Below are 13,833 nucleotides of genomic sequence, written 5' to 3'. Positions count from 1 at the left end.
TCAGAACACGAAACTCTCAAACGGAAAAGAAAAGAAATAAAGTTTGAGGAGACTAGGTTGTGTTCCTTCTCATCGTGGCATAGTAGCAGCAGGCAGGCAAGCTGGAACCGCGCTCAAAGAACCATGATGACTAACCGCATGGCTAGATGCTACAAGCTAAAGCTAGGTAGCAAAGCTACAAGCTAAGAGCAGGCATGACTGATAGGACGAGCAAGGCTGGAACTAAAAGCAGACTAAAAGCCTGCATGACTGATAGCACAAGCAATGCTAGACTACAAGCAGACTAAAAAGCAGACTAAAAGCCGACATGGCTAATAGCAGCAGCTAGGGACTAAAAAGCAGACTAAAAGCAAGGCATGACTGATAGCACAAGCAATGCTAGAACTAAAAGCAGACTAAAAGCAAGATTTAATCGTGTCCAAAGTTTTTAAACGTCCTTGTTGGCCACCCCTCAAATGTTGCCTTGACCAATCAGATATGGTCCTGGGGTCTGGGGCATCATAAATCATTGTTTATCTTACCAAGCATGTGGTTCTTGCCTCACAGGGTCTAATTTTGGACATGATTCCTATAACATGATTATGATATATTTTACAAATAAATGATTGTCAGGACAATATCAAGCAAGAAAATTCAATTATGTCAATACTAGACATGACTATGTATCCTATAGTTATGAAAAGACATACACAATAAGTGATTATACATGATAGTCAAATGTGTGGGTTACACATAAATGAATATGGAGTTAAGCAATGGAACGATTCATTTATAAGTCTTTTTGAGTTCATTCTGGTCCATATATAATGTATAAAAAGGGTTTCTTTGCCATTCTCTGGCAAAGGACTTTTCTGTGAAGACAAAGGTTTAAAGCCCTTCCCCCTTAGGAATTTCAGTCTGGTTCTTCTGGGTGGGGGGAAGTCAATGCAAGTATTTAACTTGATCTCCTGGGTTTACATGTGATGTCCAGCGTTGCATTCCAATCACGAACAATAAATTTGACAATCTCTTCTTCGAATTAAAATTGTCAATAATTGTTATATTGGTGTTAATGTTGAAAGCTGTTGTGTGAACAAGTTGGTTGGTTGGTTATCTTGCTTGGTTCTTGTGGCACTAGAACTGATTTATGACTTCCTGAGGAATTCGGCTCTCGTTTGAATGCACACAGCTCTGATAGACTCTTTGATTTGTCTGATTCGACTCATTTCTGCTACAGCAATAAAACCTCAGGCCAAAACATGCTTAAAAACAGCCTTTAAAACAAAATGCAAATGTTTTATTGAAAGTATAATATATATAAATGCAATTAACAATTCATCAAATAACATTAAATATGAAGTGTCTGTAAAATGTGTTCTTGTATTAATTTGCAGTTTAGTTTGTTTTATGGATGGCCAATTATGAGACTAAAGGCATCTCTACAAATTACAAAACTGATTTGAGATCAGGTAAAAACCACTGGTCCTAGTTTAATGGTTTGCCATTTGATTCCATGAACAAAAAAAAAACAAAAAAAAACCTCAAGGAAAATAAATGATGAATCTGATCTGAAAAGTAATTTTTATAAAAATTAAATTCAATATTAATTTAATATTGTGGCCACATTAATCATGTAGCGAAAAATCTGATATCGTGACAGTACAAAAGTCCCATACATAATGATTGCTGCAATGTCTGTAAATAATAATAATTATAATAATAATAATAAAAAAAACTTTTTCTATTTTAGACACAGATAGAATTTAGTAGTCTGTTCCTGACGTGTGGTTTACCTTGAATAAATCAATTCATTGTCCATAATAAAGTCAGATATGCCAATTCTTTTCCACTTGGCATTGCAAATAACAAAATAAAATAAAATAAAGGAAAATATAACTTAAACGTAAGTTTGTTTCTTAATTAATAAAAAAATATATATCATTCAAACAAACTGTCAAGGTACAATCATAATTTCCTGCACCTTCAACACAGTACGCACAGCACGGTCAAAGAGATTGTTTGACCTTCCATTGCACACCTGTAACTCATCAGCGGTTGGCTTAAATGTACTCAAAAATTCTCATATGTGCTCTAGTGTCACAAACACAAATTACAATTAAATGGCTCCAACAAACTTTAAATAACTATATGTCAACTAGCAGTCTTTCTGCTTATCTGTGAACACTTTATTTTGATGAACATTCTGCTGACTATTTAAGTAACATTTTGCAAGTGCATGTCTACTTATTTTACTAACCCTAACCTAACAGTCTACTAACAAGAGCCACAATTTGTTTTCCACAGAACTGGGCTACTTTTAAACTTTTGTCTCAATCCCAATGCAACCCTGTTTCAAGACCCTGGACAGACATTTAAAGCTCAGAACACAATTACTGTGTAAGACAATATACTTGCATTTTACAAGATGCTTTTATCCAAAGCAACTTACATTGCATTCAGGCTAATAATTTTCTCCTAACATGTGTTCCCCTAACATGTGGATTTGAACCCCCCAACTTTGTGCTTGCTAATGCATTTCTTTACCACTTGAGCTACAGGAATATACTTACTGTATGTAAGCTAGTTTTTGTGTCTGGGGAAGATCTGAGCATCTGTCTCTCCTCTCATCAGCTTTAGGATCCACTCCTGTCCTGTCTCCAAAGTCTCTAGATGATGGTCGTGTGAACATCAGCTGCAGGTCCAGTGGCTGGTATCCAGAGCCCAGTGTCTCCTGGACATCAGATGAAGGAAGGGTTCTCCGTCCTGGAGGAACGTCTCACACTCGTGGAGAAGATGAGATGATCTCTGTCCACAGCTGGACAGCCGTCTCTCTCTCAGACGCTCAACTGGTCTCATGTTCAGTCTCTCTCAGAACTGGAGAATTAAAAGAAGGAAGACTGGACATACAGGGCATTGTGTGTTCAGGTTAGAGAACATGGATATTTGTAGATACCACAAACAAAGTGATCAGATTAGCTTAAATGCTAGGCTTGTGATCGTTTCCATTAGGTGTTTTTCCCCTCTGACCTTAACTGAAGGTTTTTTCTCATTAAGTTACATTTTAAGCAAATAAAATGTATTTATAAATATAATTTATTTCAAATAAATCAGCATACATTCTGCATGTGACTTTTTATTCTGCTCCACCAATGAACATTTTTTTTAAAAGTCATCAGTTTCTCTTACATTACCATCCAATCAATAAAATCAATCCATATCCCATACATTGTGTTCTCAGTCCTTTTCCAGAATAGCATTTTAATTATGCAAACGTTTCAAAAATATGTTTCTACTTACTGTAATTGATTTATATTTTTGAAGGTGTTTAGATACGTCTGGTTTCTATTTTTTTTTTAGGTCCATGGAAGGCTCTCTTCCTCACGTTTCTCATCTGTGCTCTTCTGGGTTTGGTTGGATTCATTCTTTACAAATACAGACACAAACTAACAGGTACAATCTCGTTCAAACAACTGGCATGATTATATCTTCAGATGTTTTTATGCAGGTATTTTATGCTTAAGTGTTGATTTTTTTTTTTCAGGGAAGAAACCAGTCAAAGAAAGTAAGTAAACTACGTTCATCACTTTAACATCCAACAATTAATGAAACATATGAATATACTTCTATTGTTCTTATTTGTAAGTTGCTTTGGATAAAAGCTTCTGCTAAATTACTATATGCAAATGTAAATTAATTTAGCTTAACATCTGAATTTATTGCGGTTGATTAAGTGGAGTATTTGTGTAAATAAATGGGTAATTAAACCCTCAAAACGAAAATCTCTTATTTCAGTTTGTGAGGAGGAAACTATGGAGAGACTGACCAAAGAAGGTATTTAAAGAAGTTTATCTTTGCAGTACTTTTATAACGGCAAGTGCTGAAGTGACCCAACACATGTCAAATAAACTCATATGCATGTTTTAGCAGAAATCTTTCTTTCACAAATGTGAATATAAACACTTTATATAAGAAATGTCCTTCTAATACATGCTAAGAAATGTAGATGCTCACAATTACAGCTGTAGTGTTCTTTGTCTAAAACCTTAAATTATTTGTTTTTGTTTTTATCAACAAATTCAGAAGAACCAAAGAAAGAACCAGGTATGACATCATCTCAGTTATATATTCATATGCAGTATTTGTAAAGCTTGTTCATTCCACCCTGTACATCTTTTTCGCTTTTCTTCTTGAATAAAAAAAAAGTATAATTTTGCTTGATAGTTTAAAGTCAAAATACTCCAATAATACAGAGCGACGATCTACTGAATAATAACATGATAACATAATAAACAGCTTTGGTATTCTAAGGTAAAATGGGATGGTTTTGCATTTAAGCCATTTAAAATGCTGCATACAAGAGGAACAGCAAACCACTGCTTTTTGTTTCTTATTTATAGAAGATTAGAAAATACAACTGATAATCGATAACATTTGCCATTATCTGATCTGACTGTTCTGAAAGTCTGACACAACTAAAGAAATGTATATTTTTATGCCAGTTAATGCACAAAATAGATGAACATTACGAGCAGTGTGATGCTTGTATCAGACAAACCCAAAACTGAAACAAGTTATTGGCAGATTGACCTGACAGTACTTTAACACAAATGAGCTGGAGTGCAGGGGTTATTGATGAAACCCTGAGACTATGAAATTTCAACCCAGATAAAGGTTAACATCTAAATCAAATTCTGTCTGAAAGGGTTACATTTATTGTGGTTTACAGAGTTTACAGAGTCTGGAGTATTTATGAAGCACATTAATAATTAACTTTTACTTTGAAATTTTCTCGTTTTAGACTGTGAGGAGGGAACTCTGCAGATTCTGAGAAAGGAAGGTATTTGAATATATTTAGTTCTTTGCTATACTTACAGGAATTGTAACTGTTGAAGTTGCCATGCTCTTGAGGAAGAAAGGTGCACAAAGACAAAGATACTCCAATATAGCATTTCATTAAAAGAAGAAGATCCATACAAAAAACAGGGAAACAAAAGAAGAATGCACAAAGACAATACAATAACCAGCAAGGACTAAACAGAAACAGGGAGTACTTATACAAAAGCAAGAGAGGGACTAATGACTAAATTAACATGGCATAGGTGAACAGAATGAACTAATCAAGGGAACTAAGGAAAACTAGGTCAGGAGAACAGGAGAACAGACACAAGGTCCGTATGGTGACAGTACTCCTCCAGATCCTTTGTCTATGCTGATCTTCATTTACAAACACGTCATTAAAATGAAGTGTAACAAGTGCTGCCGAAAACAGATATTCTGTGATAAAGTAATCCATATGAAAACAATGCGATGTCTGTTTTTCATGTCTCCCTTCGCACGCCCCCGCGCTGAACGCTCTATTCAGATTCAAACTGAAGTGCGCGGCTTGAATACACACACACAGAAGAAAAAGCAGCGACACTGTTCAAGTTTTTTATTTTACTGTTTGCTTCGCGATGAGAGGAATAAGACATAATTCACCCCAAACAGATGCTAACACATAGTTTACCGTGGAGGTGTGTGCGGAACAACCAATCAAACCTGACTATGTTAGTTGACCAATCAGAACACAGTATGCAACCGAAAGGTGGGGTTTAAGGAAACTGAATCTTTTGAACAGCTTTGCGTGAACCTTTTGGGGATCTCTGAGAATTGAGGTAATTTTAAAATGATATTTTGACAAAATGAAAATGTTTTTAACCTTGGATGGATTTAAACCTATTGTACAGGACTTATAAACAGTGATAGGAAGCTTAGAATTTTCATCTTACTGGCTCTTTAAGATTTCCAAGTGTAGAATTTTAAATACCAGACATTCAAGGTCTTATACTTTTGGGCTCCACTGTATTGTTGCACTGTGTTGTATACCAGAACTTATGTGACTATTACTAAATATGGGTAATTAACAATGCATAAATGTTTATGTAATATATTGATGTCATTTGTAGAGGTCCTCAATTACAGCTTGTAGTTTTTCTTTCTCTAAAATCTCAAATTGTTTTACATTTTAGATGTGGAAGACATCAATATAGAGGAACTGAGGAAACATGCAGGTGTGGAAATATACAATATTTATGTCTATAGATTATACAGTATATACATGTACATCTACATAGATTTTAAGAGTATAAATAATTGCTGCTCATTTATTTTTTCCTCACAGATGAGATCACTATTGACCGTGAGCATTCACATCCAGGTCTGATTGTTTCTAGAGACTGTAAAATGGTGATGTATCGTCCAGAATATAAACCCACTGGAGAGGGATTTCCATATGAATTATGTGCTTTTGGAGCCCAAAGATTCACCTCTGGTCGTCACTATTGGGAAGTAGAGCTGGCACAAATAAATAGACCTACCAAAAACTTCTGGATAATTGGTGTGTTGAAACATGGAAACTTTCGTTCAAAAGACAGATCTGCTTTAACTCCATCAGCTGGTTTCTGGTTCTTGTGTTCAGACGGTCCTCATGGCTTTTACACCAACACTGATCCACCAGTTAAACTCTCTCTGACACCGAGACCTGAACGACTGGGAGTTCTGTTAGATTATGATCACGGTCAGCTGTCATTTTACAACGTCACAGAGAGAAAACATCTCCTGACCATCAGCAGCAGATTCTCTGGATCAGTTGTTCCTCTTTTCAACCCTGGTGTTGGTGATAAGAGTCCGATTACCATCCTGGATTGGCCAAAGCCTGTAGAATCAGCTGAACCCAGTCAGCCTTTACTGAGTAACATTGTAGCTGTAGAATCAGCTGTAGAATTAGTTGTAAAGTCCAGTGATAATCCAGAAACTGTAGAATCAGTTGCAGAGTCCAGACAGTCTTTAACAACAGCTCAGAAAGCCTGACTGACTAATGCAGTTTAAACAAATGGGTGAATGTACAATAAAATACCATCAACAAACTACAAAAATGTATTAGGATGTAGTAAGGTGCTGGGAACATCAAGCTCATGGGATTGTTTCTTATTAATCATGTGTACTTATAAAACATACAACTTGAACACAGTATCATCAATTCAACCAAAAGTCAATTTATGACAACTTCAGATGATGTAATCCAATCTTACAACATCACAAGCACATTTGAATCCTCCTTGACCACATCTACATACACACTATATTATGTGGGGAAGTTGTGGCCAAGTGGTTAGAGAGATTGACTCCTAACCCTAGGGTTGTGGGTTTGAGTCTCGGGCTGGCAATATCACGACTGAGGTGTCCTTGAGCAAGACACTGAACCCCCAACTGCTCCCTGAGTGCCGCAGCATAAATGATGCCGAGTGTGTGTGTTCACTGCTCCGGGTGTGTGTACTTTGGGTTAAATGTAGAGCACTAATTCTGAGTATGGGCTACCATACTTGGCTGTATGTCACTTTCACCCTATAATAAATAAATGTGGACTTCAAATAAAGTTTTAAGATACACTTATTTGTAGCATCTGGACCAATCAGACACACCATTTTAAATTTGATTTAACAAATCAATTATTCATTAGATCAACAAATGAACACAGACCCCTCAGCCAATAAACACACTAGGTGCCAGGATGTCTGCGAATGACTCCAGACCACTGGTTAACATGGCAACTACAACCCCTCAGAAAGATTTTACTATCTGAAAGTATGTGGAGAGGATCTTCCTCCTAAGTTCTCTCTGAAACATACTGCTATAAACATTGACTCTTCTCTAATTAATTCATAGAAAAACCTTTCTTTGAATGAACACACATATACTTCAGGTCATTCTGTATGTTGTTACTGTACTTGTATATTGTCTTTTTGTCTTGTATCCTGTTTTATGCATACTTGTGATAGAACTACGGATTCATGTAATTTTACCTATATGTAATCTTACCATGTTTAGTATCTATGAATTCATCTTCTGATGATGTAAACGAGAGTGTATATAATATGTTGAATGGGTTGTTAAATTCCCCAGTATTTCCGGGAATTTCAGCCTTTCTCATTGGACAAGCTCTTCCTAAGAGGCATGAACTGTCTCAGACTTTAAAAAGGCTCATACCAGTTCTGACCCCTCTCTCTTGACCTCTCTTCGATCTGCTCCTCTTTCTTCTGTCAAGAGTATGTGAGCTAGACCTCTCTTGGACCTAAGTCTGCGCAGGCCTCACACCTTCCATTTCTCCATTCACCAAAAATCTTAGGATCTCAGCTGATGTCTCTCTTAGTCCTATTCACTTTCCACTGGGAATAAACTTCCAATCACCATCGAGTCAGGTCCCCTTTGGAATTCATCCCTCTTCAAAACCAGAAGAGTGTGATCACGACTCCTACACCACCGAACCTCCAAACAATCAAGACATTGCCTCCAGATGCTTGTTCCAGGGCAACAAAATTCAATCATTTAACGAAACGGAACAGAGGTTTAGTATAAGCAATAGTCCCCATTATAAATATTGCTGATGGTTTTACTCAGGTTGTTAACTGGCTCTTTTCATAGCTTCATTCTCTGGTTTTCCTGATGGTATCCTCCATCAAATCTAATAAGCCCTTTCCCCTGTATGAGTGATTGTATATTTGTTTGTTAGACTAGTTCGCGTAAGTGTTTAGTTAATAAAAATCTTGTGCACAAATTACACAAGTTACTGATTCTGCCTTGCAAATCAATGTCCCTTTACGATTCCATGGAATTGTCCTTTCTTAAAGGTTCAGTTAAGATAAAATTGCACTAAGGGTCCATTGGACGAACAGATTAGTTGATGGCAATTTAATACTGCTACAGTTACTACTGGCAGTTCATATAAATAATTGTAATTAATTATAATTGTATTTACATCCATTTCCCTTTTGAGCTTAATTTACAACATATTCATTTTAAAACAAAATCTTGGTAAGAAAAATACAGTCTCACAGCAACACAAGACGCCAACAGAAAACTGTAGGAAGAAACATGAACTAACACTTTCAACTGTGATGAAGTTGGAGAGGACTCAAAAGCGAGAGTGACAATTACAGTTCTTTAATAGAATCAGAAAGTCTGACCACAGGTAATCCAAACTGAAGTTTCAATATTGAACATCAAATGAAGAAACCAGTAGACTCGTACAATAACGTGAACACAAATCTCCTCTGTTGTAGGGATGACCAGACGGCTGGTGAGGCAGCGGCTCTCATAGCTCACGGAGAGACGGATGGAACTGGATACGGACGGAGAGCACAGAGCTGGTAATTAGCTGCAGTCTTTAGCAGGTAAGGTTCTGTGGATGTACAATGATGAGCACAGAGTAATCCCAGCAGTGAAAGTTATTCCGTAGAACACACAGACAGGACTGGACAGGACTGAGAAAAAACACTGGTCAATGAACATCAAGACCAACAAGAACAACAAGAAGCCAAGATAAAGAGAGGAGTTAAGGAACAGGTGGGGAGGAATGAGCCTAATGGAAAGAGAAAACAGCTGTCAGCTTCGCGCTCGCTCTTGTCATTCAAATGCAACTGCTGTCGTCTTGACCTCAGTTATTGACTGTATTTACTGTAAAATGACTCCAGAGGACTGTTAATAGCAATATTGATGAAGTGTTTGTCTTCTTGCCAGAACAACTGTTTTGTATACTGTTAAGGATTTAAGAATGAAAATGTAAGATTTTAAAACATTTTCTTGTCAAATAATATTTTATTTCCTCATCTTTACAATGTTTCTTTCTCTGTTGTTTTTTTTTTTTTTTTGCCTCAATGGGAGATGGAGAGGCTTAAAATCCTGGACTTTTGGGGCTTCACAAGATACCTGCACCATCGGCCGACTCTATGCCTGTGTCTCCAGACAAGTTGGCCTCCAGCCCAGCGCCACTGCACAAGATGACCAGTCTTCCAGAGTTAAGTCAGGTCCCCGATGACCTTCCAGAGTCAAGTCAGGTCCCAGTTGATCAGGTCCACATTGATTTTCCAGAGTCAAGTCAGGTCCCCGTTGATCAGGTCCTCGTTGATTTCCCAGAGTCAAGTCAGGTCCCAGTTGATCAGGTCCTCGTTGATTTCCCAGAGTCAAGTCAGGTCCCCGTTGATCAGGTCCACATTGATTTCCCAGAGTCAAGTCATGTCCCCGTTGATTTCCCAGAGTCTGGTCAAGTCAACATTAACACCCAGGATTCAAGTAAAACCACAGTTAAACTTCATTACTCAAGTCAAGTCATCGTTGATCTCCGTGAACAAGGTCAAGTCACAGTTGATCTTTATGAGTCCAGTCGAATCACTACCGTTCTTCGAGAACTTCATCACGTCTCTGTAGATCTTCCCGAGCTTTGTCATACCACAACAGATCATCTAGAGCCTTGTCATGTCTCAGCTGAACTTCCAGAGCCTCGTCACATCCTGTCTGTTGCACCCAGCAATGTTCTCTAAGCCTGTTGCGTTGATGTCAAGGAGACTGTCACTGCTGTGGAACCTCCAGAGGTGGCAGCAACTGCTGCAGATCCTTCGGAGGCATCAGTAGTATCCATCTATGAACTCACCGCCTGCCCCGTCATGGCCACAGAGGCCATCTACCATCTCATCACAGCCAAGGAGGCCACCATTAATCTGTTCATGATCTCTGTTTCAGTCCTACCTGAGCAGACTTGCTCTCCTGTGCCTTCGATTCCACTGGGGTGGTCCTCTGCTCTGCCCTGGTGGGCTTTGGTCTCTTCTGCTCAACTGTGGTGGTCCTCTGCTCCGCCCTGGTGGGCTTATGTCCCATCTGCTCAACTGTGGTGGTCCTCTGCTCCGCCCTGGTGGGCTTCTGTCTCTTCTGCTCGACTGTGGTGGTCCTCTGCTCCGCCCTGGTGGGCTTATGTCCCGTCTGCTCGACTGTGGTGGTCCTCTGCTCCGCCCTGGTGGGCTTATGTCCCGTCTGCTCGACTGTGGTGGTCCTCTGCTCCGCCCTGGTGGGCTTATGTCCCGTCTGCTCGACTGTGGTGGTCCTTTGATCCGCCCTGGTGGGCTTATGTCCCATCTGCTCGACTGTAGTGGTCCTTTGATCCGCCCTGGTGGGCTTATGTCCCGTCTGCTCGACTGTGGTGGTCCTCTGCTCTGCCCTGGTGGGCTTATGTCCAGTCTGCTCGACTGTGGTGGTCCTCTGCTCCGCCCTGGTGGGCTTCGGTCTCTTCTGTTAGGCTGTGGTGGTCCTCTGATCCGCCCTGGTGGACTTTTGTCCCGTCTGCTCGACTGTGGTGGTCCTCTGCTCCGCCCTGGTGGGCTTATGTCCCATCTGCTCGACTGTGGTGGTCCTCTGCTCCGCCCTGGTGGGCTTATATCCCGTCTGCTCGACGGTGGTGGTCCTCTGCTCTGCCCTGGTGGGCTTCGGTCTCTTCTGCTAGGCTGTGGTGGTCCTCTGATCCGCCATGGTGGGCTTATGTCCCATCTGCTCGACTGTGGTGGTCCTCTGCTTCGCCCTGGTGGGCTTCGGTCTCTTCTGCTAGGCTGTGGTGGTCCTCTGCTCCGCCCTGGTGGGCTTATGTCCCGTCTGCTCGACTGTGGTGGTCCTCTGCTCCGCCCTGGTGGGCTTATGTCCCATCTGCTCGACTGTGGTGGTCCTCTGCTCCGCCCTGGTGGGCTTCTGTCCCATCTGCTCGACTGTGGTGGTCCTCTGCTCCGCCCTGGTGGGCTTCTGTCCCATCTGCTCGACTGTGGTGGTCCTCTGCTCCGCCCTGGTGGGCTTCGGTCTCTTCTCCTAGGCTGTGGTGGTCCTCTGCTCCGTCCTGGTGGGTTTATGTCCCATCTGCTCGACTGTGGTGGTCCTCTGCTCCGCCCTGGTGGGCTTATGTCCCGTCTGCTCGACTGTGGTGGTCCTCTGCTCTGCCCTGGTGGGCTTATGTCCCGTCTGCTTGACTGTGGTGGTCCTCTGCTCCGCCCTGGTGGGCTTATGTCCCGTCTGCTCGACTGTGGTGGTCCTCTGCTCCGCCCGGGGGGCTCCAGTTCCGCCTGCGCCATCCCGGTGAACATTGGGTTTGGATCTACCTGTTTGTGTGTGTTCCGTGACAAGTGTATCAAGCAGCATTCTAGAATAATCAAACATCTCCACTAAATTCACCTCATTTCTACTCCGTTTGTGAGGTGGAATATGCCAAAAAAAAGCCAGTTCATTAAATTTAACTAATTCTACCGAATGAGTAAAATACTGAGTATGCTGGTCTCGAATGGTCCAGATGTAAGTTGCTGCTGTGATAGCAACTTTACGGAGGCAGTCTGTGTTTCTGGAGTTCAGTTCCAGTCAGTCCTATTTGTTTCCCATTTATCCTATGTCTTGATTCTAGCCTGGTGTTATGGCCCATGACCATTTTAAGACCCGTTAATTCAGACAATTAAATAAATGACACAGGCAGAACATATTAAAATAATCATAACAGTTGATGTGAATTTCAAGACGTCTCTATTTAAGTAATCCAAGAAGTTAAACTCAAACATTCAGAAAATAATGTGCAACAATTCTCAAAGAAAATTAATGAACATTCATATGGATAATAACAAAAAAAAACTGAACTAATAAATAAATACACTACCTGCTGCTAAAAAGTAAGAAATTATACTGCTAAAAAGTAAGAAATTATATCACATTTGAAAGCACACATTTACAAGTTAAACCTAAGCAGTAAGAGAAACAAACAAAACAGCCTCAAAGGTTCAATGAGAGAGAAGCTTTGGAGAAAAATGGGAAGCAGAGCAACAGAGAGAGAGAGAGAGAGCCATTGCCATCTCTGAGCCTTTTATCCAGAATCACTGATGACGTCTCATGATTCTCACATAAGAATTCCCCCACAACGCCACCTACAGAGTCATTCAATAAATGTCATACAGGTATAACACCTTGACCCTTAAGTGAATACATTTCAGAAATGCCCATGACCTTACCCTTTTATTTTTTATTGTTTCTTTTTATTTCTCTTTCTGTTAAAAAAAGAGAGGGTAAAGAATCAATTTATTCCTATTCAACATGTGATAAAGCGTCAGCAATGACAGTATCTTTACCACAAATATGTGGAATATCTAGTTCAAACGTCTTTATAAACAAAATCCAAAGCATTAAACATTGGTTATTGTTTTTCATTCGGGTCAGGAAGATTAAGGGGTTGTGATCAGTGTAGATAATCAACGAATAAGAAACAGAACCAACATAAACGTCAACATTTTGAAGAGCAAGGACAAGCTAGTGCCTCTGTAACAATTGTTGTCCCCGATGTGGCCTTAACGCATCCCACACAACCGTTACAAATTCTGAATGGACGACGCACACAACACTTTGGTTGTCTATTCTTTCTTTTATTCTCCGCAGCAATGATGTTTGTGTCTGAGAAATTCCTCAAAATGTCTTATTAGACATGGTGATAACACTGCAGACATAAACCACTGAAATAAGAAAAACATAAAATGAGGATAACTGTGTGTATTCCGTTAAGCTATCTGATGTTGCATCAGCAGTAGCATGTTAATTTCACTGCATGAGAATGAGAAGTACTCAACAAAGTATCCAAGGGACATATAAACCCATCCAACTCACTGCACATTTTTTTATAAAATCACTACAAACGTTTACATCTGAAAAACTCTTATTAAACACACTTTTATCACTTTTTAAAACACCGTAAACAGGAGAGGAGAGAAACACACTTACCCGCAGCAGTGTGAACCATTTTCTGCTGAACTATGGTAAGCATGCAAGGACAAAATAAAGTATGTCTGCAATGCAATAACCACTAGGGGGCACCAAAATACCTTTAGATTTAAATTTACCCTCTAATTTCATGTAATTCAACATCCATTAATATCATTATAATGAATGTTCTTTTTAACTCCGTTACAGCTCCTTCTCACTGGTGGAGTAACGTCGCTGATGGTTATTACATTTTCATGAAAAATAGCAATGTCT

The 13,833-nt window shown here is 39.8% G+C and overlaps 1 protein-coding gene across 8 annotated transcripts in view; it reads left to right on the top strand.

Annotated features, from left to right (window-relative positions):
• The window catches only part of LOC128017486 (butyrophilin subfamily 3 member A3-like), a 179,973-nt gene that overhangs the window by 37,757 nt on the left and 128,383 nt on the right, over window positions 1-13,833 (top strand). For 2 of the 8 annotated variants that reach the window (XM_052602905.1, XM_052602904.1), the window contains 9 exons: window positions 2,284-2,376; window positions 2,611-2,904; window positions 3,337-3,429; window positions 3,521-3,541; window positions 3,772-3,810; window positions 4,060-4,080; window positions 4,778-4,816; window positions 5,988-6,029; window positions 6,140-6,422. The exons of 1 other annotated variant lie outside the window; for it this stretch is intronic. In XM_052602905.1, coding sequence (XP_052458865.1) covers window positions 2,319-2,376; window positions 2,611-2,904; window positions 3,337-3,429; window positions 3,521-3,541; window positions 3,772-3,810; window positions 4,060-4,080; window positions 4,778-4,816; window positions 5,988-6,029; window positions 6,140-6,422 — 890 coding nt within the window. In that variant the 5' untranslated portion in view covers window positions 2,284-2,318. Of the gene's footprint in view, window positions 1-2,283; window positions 2,377-2,610; window positions 2,905-3,336; window positions 3,430-3,520; window positions 3,542-3,771; window positions 3,811-4,059; window positions 4,081-4,777; window positions 4,817-5,987; window positions 6,030-6,139; window positions 8,573-13,833 lie in introns of those variants that run through there. 5 more of the 8 variants (XM_052602902.1, XM_052602898.1, XM_052602901.1 and 2 more) reach the window with 4 other exon arrangements.

Source organism: Carassius gibelio, chromosome A7, assembly GCF_023724105.1.
Source record: "Carassius gibelio isolate Cgi1373 ecotype wild population from Czech Republic chromosome A7, carGib1.2-hapl.c, whole genome shotgun sequence".
Taxonomy (NCBI): Eukaryota; Metazoa; Chordata; class Actinopteri; order Cypriniformes; family Cyprinidae; genus Carassius; species Carassius gibelio.
This window is presented reverse-complemented; position numbering and strand designations above follow the sequence as displayed.